We start from the raw sequence: 15,532 nt of genomic DNA, 5'->3' as shown, positions 1-15,532 counted from the left end.
GAACTCTGTAGATTAGCGGAACCGCCACTAGGGGGAGCGCTTTAGATTAGCGGAGCCGCCAGTGGAGAGAGCTCTGTAGTTTGGCGGAGCCGCCAGTAGAGGGAGCTCTGTAGTTTGGTGGAGCCGCCAGTAGAGGGAGCTCTGTAGTTTGGCGTAGCCGCCAGTAGAGGGAGCTCTGTAGTTTGGTGGAGCCGCCAGTAGAGGGAGCTCTGTAGTTTGGTGGAGCCGCCAGTAGAGGAATCTCTGTAGTTTGGCGGAGCCACCAGTAGGGGGAGTTCTGTAGATTAGCGGAGCCGCCAGTAGAGGGAGCGCTGTAGGCCAGCACAAGGATTCCATAATCCCCGCCCTTTATTGGCGCTAAAGGAAGTGGCCAGTACTTCCGGTTATGGAGGATCATGTGACTGTTCCCACGAGACAGTGCTAGGCCAATCAGAAGTTCAGAACCGACATTGCCCTCAGGCTTCCCTCAGTATATAAATCTCGGGGTGATGAGAAGCTGCCATCAGGACTACACACGGTGCTATGTATCGCACATATAGGGGGCCATTACCTAACAACGCCCACCAGCTTCTCGTTACAAAGATTACACGGAAGTATCGGTCTCAGCCGCGCCTGACATCACTTCCTCTTCACAGCCTCCACATCCTGACTGCCTATTGGTGGAGGGCGCAGGGAGGTGTGGCCGCTGCTCTTACTGAGAAAGGCGATGCCAGAAAAAGGGCTCCTCTCAGAGAAGAGGAAGTTCTTCCGCCCACAGTAAAGATGGCCGCCGTGGTTTCGCCACTTCCGGTCCGGCGTCGGGAATCTCCCATGAGGGCAGAGATGAGAGGGAAGTGCGGGAGGTGAGAGCGGAGTGGAGTGGCGGACAGACCGGCAGAGGGGCACCGAGAGCGGGAGAGACAGGTAATGGGGGAGGTGCGGCTGTGTGTAGGGGAGGGGGGCTTGTATGTGTTTGTGACATATAGCAGCCAATCAGGTCTCAGCTCCCCACATATGATGCAATCAGATTGTACGATCTTCTGCAGAGACTGACAATCTATGGGCGGCCCATTGGATTCATATTAGTAGATCTGGAGGTGATTGTACAATCAGATTGCACTGTGTGTGGAACGGAGGGTCAGATAGGGTACCCAGGAGATCGCAGATAGAGATGGGGCCCTCAGGCGATTGCTGAAACAGATGGGGCCCCTAGGGGATCACCGACACGGACGGGACCCTCAGATACAGATGGGGCCCCTAGGGGATCACCGACACGGACGGGACCCTCAGATACAGATGGGGCCCCCAGGGGATCACCGACACAGATGGGGCCCCCAGGGGATCACCGACACAGATGGGGCCCCCAGGGGATCGTGGATGGGTCCCCCAGATACAGATGGGGGGCCCCTAGGAGATCGTGGACGGGTCCCCCAGATACAGGTGGGGCCCCCAGGGGATTGCCGACATGGACGGGGCCCCCAGGAGGTCACCAATACAGACGGTCCCACGTTGGGCACTCATGAGATGACTGATCTGTGTGGAAGCAGTGGTCTCTCTGCAGGGGTCCAGTATTCCTCCTAATGAATCAGACCTACAGATCTCCAATCAGCAGAGAGAATGAGTTTTGCTGATTGGAAGGTTATAACTGAATTATTAAGGGGGTACGTTGGACCTCTGCAGAGAGACTACTGCTTCCACACAGAGAACGGGGGGGGCCTTCTGTACGGTAGGCTGGCAGGGGACAGGATCTTCTACTCCAGCCATGTAACTGTAACCCACCAAGTACATGGGGGGGGGGGGGGGGGAGACGTAGCCTTGGTCTTCACTGACATGGTGACTGCCACCGCTGCACCTAGTCCTGGGGAGGGGAGGGAGGTATACACACACCCAGCAGCTGCCATATTTCCTGCGATCGACACATCAGGACTGGACTAGTGGGTGCTGCTGGTTAGAGAAGAGGGAGAAGATCGACGAATGTTCATTTACTGATTTTCCCCCCCCACCTAAAAACCTGGAAGTGACATGTAAAACCGCACTAACGGAGCGTGAGCTGCACCCCAGGGTCTTTTCCAGACCCCTGATGTCTCCTTAAAGAGAACCCGTCATTCTTTGCCCTTCCTCCGGCCGCCGCCAGTGTGGGGGCTGCGGTCCCTTCCGGGCGCCGCCAGTGTGGGGGCTGCGGTCCCTTCCGGGCGCCGCCAGTGTGGGGGCTGCGGTCCCTTCCGGGCACCGCCAGTGTGGGGGCTGCGGTCCCTTCCGGGCACCGCCAGTGTCGGGGCGCGGTTCCTCCTCAGGCTGACCATGCATATAAAATGGAGGTTTTACATAATCATCAGGCCTAAAATGATTTTTCCCAGGTCATCTTCCAGGACAGCTTCACATGAGAGGCTCCTCCCACCTGACCCACGTTTTTAATAAATAGCTTCTCCATCCCTGGGGGTCTTCAGTATCGGTGTTTCCTCCAGCCAGGACTGACACTACCCCCGTTTTATTTTCACTCCGGCTGTCTGGTGGGGTACAGAGGCCTCCTGGACGGGAGGTACAGAGGCCTCCTGGACGGGAGGTACAGAGGCCTCCTGGACGGGAGGTACAGAGGCCTCCTGGACGGGAGGTACAGAGGCCTCCTGGACGGGAGGTACAGAGGCCTCCTGGACGGGAGGTACAGAGGCCTCCTGGACGGGAGGTACAGAGGCCTCCTGGACGGGAGGTACAGAGGCCTCCTGGACGGGAGGTACAGAGGCCTCCTGGACGGGAGGTACAGAGGCCTCCTGGACGGGAGGTACAGAGGCCTCCTGGACGGGAGGTACAGAGGCCTCCTGGACGGGAGGTACAGAGGCCTCCTGGACGGGAGGTACAGAGGCCTCCTGGACGGGAGGTACAGAGGCCTCCTGGACGGGAGGTACAGAGGCCTCCTGGACGAGGACACCCTCGCCGGTTACAAGGAAAGGAAATAGGAGGGTTCCTCTTCAACCACAACCAGGATAAACCCAATACAAATGACTGAAGGAGCCAGGTGGAAGGCTGGGACACTTCCACACACAATGGCTACAGACTACCCAGAATGCATTCATCGTAGACGTAATTCAGAATGGCTACAGGATAGAATTTTGCAATTCCCCCCCCAACAGATTTTTTTGCGCCCCGCCCCTACCGCCAAGGGCACTCGTGAACCTCTTTGAAGAGATGCGTCAACAGAATGTAGTCAGTCTGTTGGGGGAGGAAGAAAGAAAAAGGGGTTCTACTCCCATCTCTTCCTGAGGAGGAAGCCCTCAGGAAAGTACAGAATGATACTCAAACTGAAAAAAAATAAAAAAAAAAAGTTTTGCATGGAGAAAATCTACAAAGTGAACGAAATCCTTTCCCATGGAGTGTTCATGGTGTCAATGGACCTAGATGCATACCTTCATATCCCAATAAGGGACGACTCGACAAAGTTTTTGAGGTTCGATCCAAAAGAGCCCAAGAAGACCATGTTTTTTTCAGTTCAACGCCCTTCCCTATGGTCTGTCCTCAGCCCCAAGGATATTCCTGAAGGTCCTAGCGGAAGGACTACAAAGCTTAAGGTTGAAGGGAATAAACATTATCCCCTACCTGGATGACTTCCTTTTGTTCGCAGACTCAGAAGAGGTGCTAGAAAGTCACGTGGCAAATACAATCTCTTTCTTGACAGACCTAGGCCGGCTAATTAACCACTTCCTGTCCGGGAACTGTATATAAATGGCCGCACGGTGGTAGTGCAGGGGCGGGTTGTCGGTCATAAACGGCGCCCGCCATTTTGATTTGTGTGCGTTCCCTGGGAGCGCGCGGCACCGCAATTCGGTGCCGAACACCGATCGCTCTACGGGACCTCTGTGTGAGGTCCTGATCATGTGATCCCTGATTGGCTAATCGGTGATCACACGAATAGGTGTAAGCAAGATGTCACTTCTGACATTGCTTACTACGTGTGAAATTTGTGGATGATCACAGAGGTCACATGGTACAGGGCTATTCACAACAGCCTTGTACCATGTGACAAGCTGTGACCAATTACAGCTCTCACAGTATTTCTCAATGGCTGCAAGAATGCAGCCACAGAAGAAGAAATTATTGCTTTTGCAGCCTTTATGGGTGTAAAAGCAATCGGTGTAAAAAAAAAAAAAATCATCACCCCCCACAAGTAGTACAGTGTCACCATGGTAGGGTGACCGTATGTTAAAAAAAATAAAAATGTAAAAAAAATTATTTTTTGGTTATAAACTAATTTGGGTTTTTTTTTTTTTGCTAAAAAGATAACGGAATACATTTTGGCCAAGATTTATGAAGAAAGATTATTTATTTGCAAAATTTTATAATTTTTTTTTTTCAGAATTTTTGGACTTTTTCATTTATATAGCAAAAAAAAAATAAAAATCCCAGTGGTGAATAAATACCACCAAAATAAAGTTTTATCTGTCTGGGGAAAAAAATGCTAAAAAATTCATATGGGTACAGTGTTGCATGACCGCGCAATTGTCATTCAAAGTGTGATAGCGCTGAAAGCTGAAAATTGGTCTGGACTGGAAGGGGGGTGAAAGCGTCCGGACTGGAAGGGGGGTGAAAGCGTCCGGACCGGAAGGGGGGGGAAAGCGTCCGGACCGGAAGGGGGGTGAAAGCGTCCGGACCGGAAGGGGGGGGAAAGCGTCCGGACCGGAAGGGGGGGGAAAGCGTCCGGACCGGAAGGGGGGTGAAAGCGTCCGGACCGGAAGGGGGGTGAAAGCGTCCGGACCGGAAGGGGGGTGAAAGCGTCCGGACCGGAAGGGGGGTGAAAGCGTCCGGACCGGAAGGGGGGTGAAAGCGTCCGGACCGGAAGGAGGGTGAAAGCGTCCGGACCGGAAGGAGGGTGAAAGCGTCCGGACCGGAAGGAGGGTGAAAGCGTCCGGACCGGAAGGAGGGTGAAAGCGTCCGGACCGGAAGGAGGGTGAAAGCGTCCGGACCGGAAGGAGGGTGAAAGCGTCCGGACCGGAAGGGGGGTGAAAGCGTCCGGACCGGAAGGGGGGTGAAAGCGTCCGGACCGGAAGGGGGGTGAAAGCGCCCGGACCGGAAGGGGGGTGAAAGCGTCCGGACTGGAAGTGGGGGAAGTGGTTAATGCAGAAAAATCACAGCTAGTGCTTTCCAACAGAATTGCATATTTGGGATATATTCTGGATTCAACAAGCGCCTGTTTTATAGCCGACACCAGAAAAGGCTCTCAAACTGCAACAAAACACAGAGTCTTCGGGAGGCATCAGACTCTACAGTCAGCGATGCCATGAAGCTTACCGGATGAATGACTGCAGCCATACCTGGAATAAAATGGGCGCAACTGCACGCCAGGACAATACAGAATCATGTTCTCTCCCTCTGGGACACCAGCCAAACCTCTCTGGACTCCAGCATTCGCCTCACGCACAAAGTGAGGGAGTCGCTGAGCTGGTGAAGCAACATACCAAAGTTGGAACATGGAAGGAGATGGAAACAATCCAATCCAACATAAATCACAACCGATGCAAGCGCGTGGGGGTGCGAGTATGAAGGGCTGTCTGGCTCAAGGCAAATGGGAGTAGAACCAGAAACAACCTCTCCTGCGCTCTATGACCCAGAGCTAGGGTGCATGGATGGAACCAGAACTTGAAAAATTCGACCACCAATGCATATAAGGTTGTGCAGCTCTAAGCAAGGCTGGGGAAGCCCGACCAGTACTGCAAAGTGAAACAAAAAGCTCTGATGAAGAAGGGACCCTTTTCGAAACGTGTCAGCCGTACTCTGTGGATCTACCCCTACGATGTGACTTTCACCGGCTTCACACTTTTAAAGTTCCATTGAGGACTTGTATGCTTGATTTACTTCGTTGTTTGTGAGTATTATTCTGAATTTAATAAAATTATGGATTACTGAAGTAAAGGTTGGTGCGCTTTCTTTTTGTTTTACTTTGCAGTCAAGGCAAATGGGACCCAGAGACTGTAAGAAGCTCCTCAAATTTCAGAGAATTGGCAGTTTTCAAAGCGCTTACGGCCTTCCAGGAAAAAATAAATGGAGAAAGAGATTCAAGTCCTGTCGAACAACATGACAACAATCGTGTACCTAAACAGACAAGGTGGCATGAGGTCACCTAAACTAATGGAACTGGCAGAAACCCTCTTATTCTGGGCAGAGGGAAACCTAAGGTCAGTCATGGTGGTTCATCTGAAGGGCCATCTGAACTTGCTAGCAGACCAACTAAGTAGAGAAGTCAGCCCATCGAAGTGGTGCCTCAGCCACACGTTTGCCCAAGTCTGCAGCAGATGGGCACTCCTATAGACCTTTTCTCCAACAGAAGGAACGCGAAACTAAGGAAGTATTTCTGCCTTCAAAGAGACCCTCAAAGCACAGACACATTGGCTCAGACATGGGTAGAGACCTCCTTTACACCCCTCAGACTACTACCAAGAGTCGTACAGAAGATGCAGATGTCTTGTGCCAAAGTCATCCTAATTGCTCCATTTTGGCCAAAAAGGCCATGGTTTTCCTTTCTGAAGAAGTTGAGCTTAACGAATCCATGGATACCACCCAGGAAGGACCTACTAATAAAGGGAGAGGTGTTACACCCACACCCGGAGAAGCTGTCATTCGCAACTTGGCTTCTGAGCAGCAAAGGCTAGCCAGAAAAGGATTATCGGAGAAGGTGGTCGTCACCATTTTTAAGTGGGCAGAAAAAGTCCACAAACACCATTTATGGCAAAATGTGGAAAACTGGTTGCCAGGGACACCTATTACGACAGTATTTGTATTTCTACAAGCAGGAGCAGATAAGAACCTAGGGGCTAACACACTTGAGGTCCAAGTAACTCCGTTGGCTAATTTCCTGGAATTAAAGGTAGCAGAGGATTCCCTGGTAATCAGACTCCTGAGGGCCATCGCTAGATGTAGAAACCCCAAATCCCAGACAGGGCATTTGGATGTACATGGGTTTCTACATCTAGCGATGTTGGTCTCCTAGCAAGTTCAGATGAACCACCACTATCAACCTTAGGTTTCCCTCTGCCAAGACTAGGAGGGTTTCTGCCAGTTCCATTCATTTAGGTGACCTTAGGCCTCCTTGTTGGTTTAGGTACGCAATTGTTGTCATGTTCGACAGGACTCAAATCTCTTTCCCTATTTATTTTTTCCTGGAAGGCCTTTAAGTGCTTTGAAAACTGCCAATTCTTGAAACTTCTTAGATCCGTTCCCAAGTCCCAGACAGGGCATTTGGATGTACACGGAACAGTTCTAAGAAGTTTCAAGAATTGGCAGTTTTCAAAGCACTTAAGACCTTCCAGGAAAAAATAAATAGGGAAAGAGATTAGAGTCTTGTCGAACAACATGACAACAATTGTGTATGTAAACCGACAAGGAGGGACAAGGTCACCTAAACTAATGGAACTGGCAGAAACTCTTAGTCTGGGCAGAGGGAAACCTAAGGTCGGTCATGGTGGTTCATCTGAACTTGCTTAGCAGACCAACATCGCTACATGTAGAAACCCATGTACATCCAAATGCCCTGTCTGGGACTTAGGAGCAGTTCTGAGAAGTTTCAAGATTTGGCAGATTTTTAAGGCCTTCCAGAAAAAAATAAATAGGGAAAGAGATTCAAGTCTTGTCGAACAACATGACCACAATCGCATACCAAAACTCACAAGGAGGCACAAGGTCACCTAAACTAATGGAACTGGCAGAAACCCTCTTAGTTTGGGCAGAGGGAAACCTAAGGAAGAACCATTGTGGTTCATCTGAAGGGACATCTGCACTTGCTTAGCAGACCAACATCGCTAGATGTAGAAACCCATGTACATCCAAATGCCCTGTTTAGGACTTTGGCTCCCGTTTCTTAGAGCTGTTCCTTTTGAGCCACCATCATTGTGTGGGACCTCAAGCATCACCAAGGAAGGAGACCATAACGATTTCAATGTAAGAAGATGCCTACTTGAGTACATCGAGCGCCCAAAGGAGTGGAGAAATTTGTCCAGCCTCTTTGTCTTGTTCCAAAGCCTCTAAAGGCACTGTTGCAAGGTGGCTAAAGGAAGCTACTTCCGAAGGATCCAAAACCTCGGCACTAACGCCACCATCTGGCTTGAAGGCTCATTCACCTAGGGCCACCCCAGCTACATGGGCAGAGAAAGCTGGAGCCTCCCCTGGACAGATCTGCAGGGCTGCAACACGGTCAAGCTTCAGCACATTTGCCAGACACCACCGGTTAGACCTGATCTCCAACAAAGAACAGTCATTTGGCAGGAAGGTCTTGCAAGCAGCAGTCCCACCCTAATGTACGTATTCCTATTCTGTCCTGGAAGATGACTCGGGAAAACGCAGTTCTTTACCTGTTAACTGTATTTCCAGGAATCTTCCAGGACAGTGTAGTTCCCTCCTGACTTGGAGTACAGTTGTGATCTGGTGGTGGGTCATGTATGGACTGTACACATATTGTTGGCCACAGTTATATTTGTGCTCTATCCTGGACCTTCGGTTCTATTTCTACACTGAAGACTCAGGGATGGAGAGGCTATTTTATTAAAAAAAAGTGAATCTGGTGGGAGGAGCCTATCTCATATCTCATGTGAAGCTGTCCTGGAAGATTCCTGGAAATACAGTTAACAGGTAAACAACTGCGTTTTTAAAGACTTGTGCAAAAATATGGAAGCAAAAGGGTTAAAGATGGCCGGGGTCATATCTGGGTTTGTTGGCGGGGAACTCCTCTTCCATCAGACACTGACCACATAAAAGATGCAAAAAAAAAAAAAGACTTTTTTACTGAACCGTACAAACTCCAACCCCAAAAAAGTGTATATGAGGCTGAAGCCGGAGTCGCCCTCCCTGCCCCCCCAGCCAGCTCAGTTGGCTTCTAATGTCTGTTACACTGAGGTTAGATCTTTGATGATCTGGATAAACTTTCCATCTTGCGAAACGGGCCGTTACACCATGTGACTGCTCGGGTCATGTGACGCCACGGCTCACGAGACAGATGACAGACTCATCCTGTTCCTGGCTGCTGTGTTGAGGGATTGTTTGATAAAGATCTGCTTGGGAGCCGCCTTCCCCAAAGAGGACCTGTGCTTCTTCCATGAAGGGCCAGGGGACGGCTCTGCCTTACCCAACCTTCCCACCCCAGCCTTCCCATAGGCTCTCCCGCCATCACATGCAGCCATTTAGATACAAATTCCTTTGTGGGCTACATGACATCGGAGTCTTCACTTAAACAGGACTGTGGATTTCCCAGGTGACAGCACTGATTGGCCCAGCACTGTCACATGCCCCTCTGTACCTGGAAGTACTGGCCTGCACACCTGCTATGTCCATTGAGGGGTTCCCACCATCCCTGTGCTGAGCTCCTGGGTCTGTACACCCGCTGTGGCCATTATGAAGGTTCTCACCATCCCTGTGCTGAGTTCCTGGGTCTGTATGCCTGCTCTGCCCATTATGAGAGGCTCCCACCATCCCTGTGCTTAATTCTCAGGTCTGTACACCTGCTGTGCCCATTATGAGGGGTTCCCTCCATCCCTATGCCGAGTTCCCGGGTCTGTACACCCTCCATGCTCATTATGAGGGGTTCCCTCCATCCCTGTGCCGAGTTCCCAGGTCTGTACACCCTCCGTGCCCATTATGAGGGGTTCCCACTATCCTTGTGCTGGGTTACTGGATCTGTAGACTTGCTGTGCCCATTATGAGGGGTTCCCTCCATCCCTGTGCTGAGTTCCCGGGTCTGTACACCCGCTGTGCCCATTGTGAGGGGTTCCCACCATCCCTCAGCCGAGTTCCCGGGTCTGTACATGCGCTGTGCCCATTATGAGGGGTTCCCACCATCCCTCAGCCGAGTTCCTGGGTCTGTACACCCGCTGTGCCCATTATGAGGGGTTCCTTCCATCCCTGTGCTGAGTTACTGGATCTGTAGACCTGCTGTGCCAATTGAGGGGTTCCCAGGTCTGTACGCTTGCTTTGCCCATTATGAGGGGTTCCCTCCATCCCTCAGCCGAGTTCCCGGGTCTGTACACCCGCTGTGCCCATTATGAGGGGTTCCCACCATAAATGAAGGAATTGTGGGTAATGGTACAGCGCTGTATGCTAATCACATGACCTGTTTTGTCCCCACAGGCGCAGAGCATGGAGAATGATGAACTTTCGACAGAGGATGGGATGGATTGGAGTCGCCCTCTACCTCCTCGCCAGCGCTGCCGCCTTTTACTACGTCTTTGAGATCAACGACACGTACAACAGACTGGCCCTGGAGCACGTCCAGGTGAAGCCGCAGGATCCGGAGAGCAGCGAGGCCTCGTGGACTCACTCCCTGAAGGCGCGGCTCCTCTCTCTGCCCTTCTGGCTCTGGGCCGCCCTTTTCCTACTGCCCTACTTCCAGGTGTTCCTCTTCCTGTATTCCTGCACCAGGGCCGACCCCCGCACCGTGGGCTACTGCATCATCCCCATATGCCTGGCCGTGCTGTGCAATCGTCACCAGTCCTTCACCAAAGCCTCCAATCGGATTAGCAGACTGCAGCTGATTGACACTTAGATCTGTCGCCTGGCTACACCCGTGGATGAAGGAGATCTACAAATCCAGGAGAGGGGTGGGCCGAAGGACCCGTTTTTAGTCTCTTTTTAAGGTTCACAGGCAATCTCTTTTTGCACCCTCACTTGTCATTGGCGGCTGCGCTCCTGGGGCCCTCGTCATTGGCGGCTGCGCTCCTGGGGCCCTCGTCATTGGCGGCTGCGCTCCTGGGGCCCTCGTCATTGGCGGCTGCGCTCCTGGGGCCCTCGTCATTGGCGGCTGCGCTCCTGGGGCCCTCGTCATTGGCGGCTGCGCTCCTGGGGCCCTCGTCATTGGCGGCTGCGCTCCTGGTTCGGCTGTGCTCCTGGGGCCCTCGTCATTGGCGGCTGCGCTCCTGGGGCCCTCGTCATTGGCGGCTGCGCTCCTGGTTCGGCTGTGCTCCTGGGGCCCTCGTCATTGGCGGCTGTGCTCCTGGGGCCCTCATCATTGGCGGCTGTGCTCCTGGGGCCCTCGTCATTGGCGGCTGTGCTCCTGGGGCCCACCCTGCCAACAGCGGCTGAGCTGCTAGAGACCCTCCCTTCAGTGGCTGTTCTTGGCGGCGGCGCTCCTTGGGGACCTCCTGCCCTTGACGGCGGCGGTGCTCCTTGGGAACCTCCTGCTATTGACGGTGGCGGTGCTCCTTGGGGACCTCCTGCCCTTGACGGTGGCGGTGCTCCTTGGGAACCTCCTGCTCTTGACGGCGGCGGTGCTCCTTGGGGACCCTCCCCTTAGATACGAGCATTGTCACTTTATAATGTATAACATCCAGGGAACGATTCATCGCTGCAACCTGGTGCCTTACAACTGGTGCCCTGATTGACTCCCGTTTTGTCAGAATCACTGTTTTTCCATGGGACACGTCCTGGTTTTCTTGGTCTTGACCAGACTCCGAATCTTCAGACACTGGGCGAGAAAAAAATTCTTACATGGATATTCCTGCTGATGATGGCGGAAAAAGGCCGAGCTGCGACTACCGTCCAGAGAGAAGCCGCCGTTTCATCTCCTGTAGGCACCGGCCCCACTGTGGCTGACTGTAAATCCGGCCCTGAGGACGGCCCTTTTAGACGGAGAACTTGCACCCCATCTGTACATCTCCTATGTGTGTCCTCCTATGAGATCTCCCACGCCGTTCCTTTTCTACGCAGAAATGACAAAGAATCCTCCTACTGTAAACCCATTTTGTATCTTGTCAGTTGTCTTCTCTTTTTTTTTTTCTATGCGGCTCTGGGCCTCTGACTGTTAAGTAGATGGCGGCTTCCCCATAAAAAAATGTTCTTAAAAAAAAAAAAATTGACATAAGTGTCAGAAATCAAATCATTGGCCGTGGTTGTCGGCAAATCTTAAAGTAGAACTATAGGCAAAAATATTATTTTTTTTTTGGATATAGTAATAACTGGTTTTAAACCAGGGGTGGGCAACTGTGGCCCTCCAGCTGTTGGTGAACTACAAGTCCCATCATGCCTCTGCCTTTCGGAGTCATGCTTGTAACTGTCAGTTTTGCAATGCCTCATGGGACTTGTAGTTCTGCAACAGCTGGAGGGCCACAGTTGCCCACCCCTGTTTTTAAACCCATCAGATTTTTTTTTTTTCTTTTTCACCATCTGTGTCCCCTTTTTGAAGATTTCACTTCCTGTCTAATAGCCAAAACAGGAAGTGAGAGGAAATCCCTGCAAATTTAAGGGAATTCCTTGGGGGACATTTCTGGGGAGAACCTGAAATTTGTGATTTTATTTTACTTTTACTTTCACTTTCAATGATAATGGTAAAAAGGACAAATATGGAGGGAGACTCTCCCAATGGCTAGGTTCCCATCTATGCGGATTGGGCGATTTCACAGTGCGTTTTGCTTTTTTAACCAGTTGCCGCCCAGCCTGTAGCTAGATGGCGGCTGGGCGAACAGCTCCTCCCTCAGCGTGGACGCCATATGGCGTCCATTGTGGAACGTGCATGCCCGCAGGGCCGCGCTGTGGCGAGATTATTATTATTATTATTATACAGGATTTATGGCGCCAACAGTTTTCTCAGCGCTTTACAATATAACGGGAGACAATACAGCAACAATACAGTTCAATACAAGAGGGATAGGAGGGCCCTGATCCTGGGAGCTTACAATCTAAGAGGGAGGGGCTAGTGGTACAAAAGGTAGTAGCTGTGGGGGATGGACTGGTAGGAGGAATAGAAGATTTCATTATTAGCTGAGGGCAGGATAGGCTTCCCTGAAGAGATCGGTTTTCAGAGATCGCCTAAAAGTGAGCAGAGTAGGCGACAGTCTGATAAATTGGGGTAGAGAGTTCCAGAGGATGGGGGAAGCTCTGGAGAAGTCCTGGAGACGAGCATGGGAGGAGGAGACCAGGGAGAGCGCAGGAGGTCGTGCGTGGAGCGGAGAGGACGGTTTGGGTGATATTTAGAGACAAGATCGGTGATGGAATTTGGGGCGGAGTTATAAACGGCTTGAGATCTGTCACTGGCCGCGTACCTTGGACACGGCTGATGACTGATTTCTGTACCGGCCCCTGTTGCCAGTACCATGTGACCTGCTGTGACCAATCATGTGACCTGCACCCACACGGATGTCAAATTTAGGTGCATCCCAATTGACAGGAAAGGGAGTGTCCACTGCACGGGACACCTGTGCATCCACATGTGCGTAAACATGGCCCCCCACGCTGAACTACATCCACGTGAATGAGGCCTGAAATGTATTATGGACTTCCCTGAGATCTGGAGACAAGTTGTCGGAAGTCCCCGGAATACGCTGGTGATGTAGCCTTCCCAGGGGGCCCTGGATCCCTCACAAGGTGCCTCCTGAAACAGGCCCAAATGAATAACCTGAATTGTAGGTCTACGTGTGAAGTGTTGAGCACACGGATCTGCATGTCTCTGTGAGGGTATTGATGGGGAGGGGGTCCTTCTGTGTTTTGGATGGAGTGGGGAAGGAGTACAACGTCTGTGTAGTTCTTGCTGCAATCAGAGGCTCATTTCACCCGGCAGGAAGTGAAGAAAAATCTGGAATGTGGACACCAACACAAAACTGAGGCGTTCTAGTCTAGTTTGATGATCCGGAAGTGGTCAAGATAAAAAAAAAACTTAAGGTAGGGATGCACCGAAATTTTGGTGGCCAAAAATGTTTCGGCCGAAAACACCCTTTTGGCCGTTTGCCGAAATGAAAAAGAGCACTGATACAGGTGCCGAAAAAACCCCACCGCCCAACCGCCGCTGCTTGGTAGTTTTCAGGCTTACCTGAGAAACCATCGAATGGTCCCGGCGCTGGGCATAGAGATGACTGAAGGAAAGATGGCCTCCACTCATCTCTATGCCCTTGGAGGACCAGAGCGATGTCACTTCTGGCTTTTTTTTTTTTTTTAAGCATTAGATCAATGTGTTTTTTTTTTTTTTTATCCAATGCTTTACATTGTAGAGGAGAGATGTGGGGTCCTATTGACCCCCCCATATCTCTCCATAAAGAGGACCTGTCACTAATCATGTCTTATTGACCCCCCGATGTCTCCATAAAGAGGACCTGTCACTAATCATGTCTTATTGACCCCCCGCTGTCTCCATAAAGAGGACCTGTCACTAATCATGTCTTATTGACCCTCCGATGTCTGCATAAAGAGGACCTGTCACTAATCATGTCGTATTGTCCCCATATCTCTCCATAAAGAGGACCTGTCACTAATTATGTCTCATTGTCCCCATATCTCTCCATAAAGAGGACCTGTCGCTAATTATGTCTTATTGACCCCATATCTCTCCATAAAGAGGACCTGTCACTAATCATGTCTTATTGACCTCATATCTCTCCATAAAGAGGACCTGTCACTAATCATGTCTTATTGACCTCATATCTCTCCATAAAGAGGACCTGTCACTATTTCTATCAAAAGGGACGCGTGCAGTTTTTGTAATAAGAATAGAAGTGATTAAAACTTTTAAAGGGACAGTGCAAAAAAAAAAATACAAAAACCACTAGATAAAAAAAAAAAAGTTTAAAGTGCCCCCCCCCCCCCCCATGCTCGCACGTAGTGGTGAACGCATACGTAAGCCATGCCCACATATGTAAATGGTGTTCAAACCACACATGTGAGGTATCGCCACGAACGTCGGAGCAGTAATTCTCGCACAAGACCTCCTCTGTAACGTTACACTGCTAACCTGGAGACATTTTTAAAGCGTCACCCATGGAGATTTTTAAGTACCGCAGTTTCACACCATTCCACGAGTGTGCGCAATTTTAAAGTGTGACATGTTGGGCATCTATTTACTCGCCGTAACATCTTCATATTTTACAACAAAATGGGGTATACATTGTTGTTGTTTTTTTTTTTTTTTCTTAATCAGTGAATTTTTTTCCAAAAAATCTATATTCATTTTTAAAAACTGCATTTCGGTTTTCGGGCAAGTGCATTTTGAATTTTTGTTTTCGGCACCAGAATTTTCATTTTGTTGCACCACTAGCTGGAGGCTTTAGAACCACTTAAACTGAACAAGCTGAAGTTAGAAGCCGATTGGCTCCCATGCACAGCTGCACCAGATTGTGAACTCTCCAGTTTTAGTAAATATCCCCCTTTGGGTCTAATGCAGGCCATACATGGGTCGAATTCCGAACGATTTTTCGTCCGAAAATAGAAAACGTCGTTCGCTCGTTAATCCGATGGCGCCATTAATGATTTCGACAATCGTCCGACTGAGTCAAAGTTTTCCCCTTTATAACAGGCGAAACTTCTGTTCCTTCCAGGTTACAGCTCATGCGCATATTCTTTTCGGAAAAACCGTACGCTTTGCCCATCAAGGAGTCGTTTTTCATGAATTTTCCAACATGCCCGATCACCAAAAAGGGGAGGAACCACGAAAATTGGCCAGTACCATTGACCCACTAACAGAGCGAAAATCGGCTGATTATTCTTAGGTCCGATTTTCGGACAAAAAAAAATCAGTCAAATTTTAACCCATGTATGGCCGGCATAAGTCGGGTCTCCAAACTATGGCCCTCCAGCTGTCGAAGTACTACAAGTCCCATCA

General features: G+C 50.6%; 1 protein-coding gene across 1 annotated transcript; it reads left to right on the top strand.

Annotated features, from left to right (window-relative positions):
- The first annotated feature begins 745 nt into the window (after positions 1-745).
- Positions 746-11,699, top strand: LOC149437997 (lysosomal enzyme trafficking factor). Its single transcript, XM_089660358.1, has 2 exons — positions 746-903; positions 10,081-11,699. The coding sequence occupies exon 2, from the start codon at positions 10,097-10,099 to the stop codon at positions 10,493-10,495; it is 399 nt and encodes a 132-aa protein (XP_089516484.1). The 5' UTR covers positions 746-903; positions 10,081-10,096; the 3' UTR covers positions 10,496-11,699.
- The last annotated feature ends 3,833 nt before the right edge of the window (positions 11,700-15,532 follow it).

This window comes from Staurois parvus, unplaced genomic scaffold (assembly GCF_062004578.1).
Source record: "Staurois parvus isolate SC_StPar_1 unplaced genomic scaffold, SC_StPar_1.0 ptg001230l, whole genome shotgun sequence".
Lineage (NCBI taxonomy): Eukaryota > Metazoa > Chordata > Amphibia > Anura > Ranidae > Staurois > Staurois parvus.
The sequence above is the reverse complement of the archived record's forward strand: the minus strand, read 5'-3'. Positions and strand labels throughout refer to the sequence as shown.

Coding starts and splice junctions, on each gene's coding strand:
- LOC149437997 (XM_089660358.1), top strand. CDS start 10,097: ATGATGAACTTTCGACAGAGGATGGGATGGATTGGAGTCGCCCTCTAC.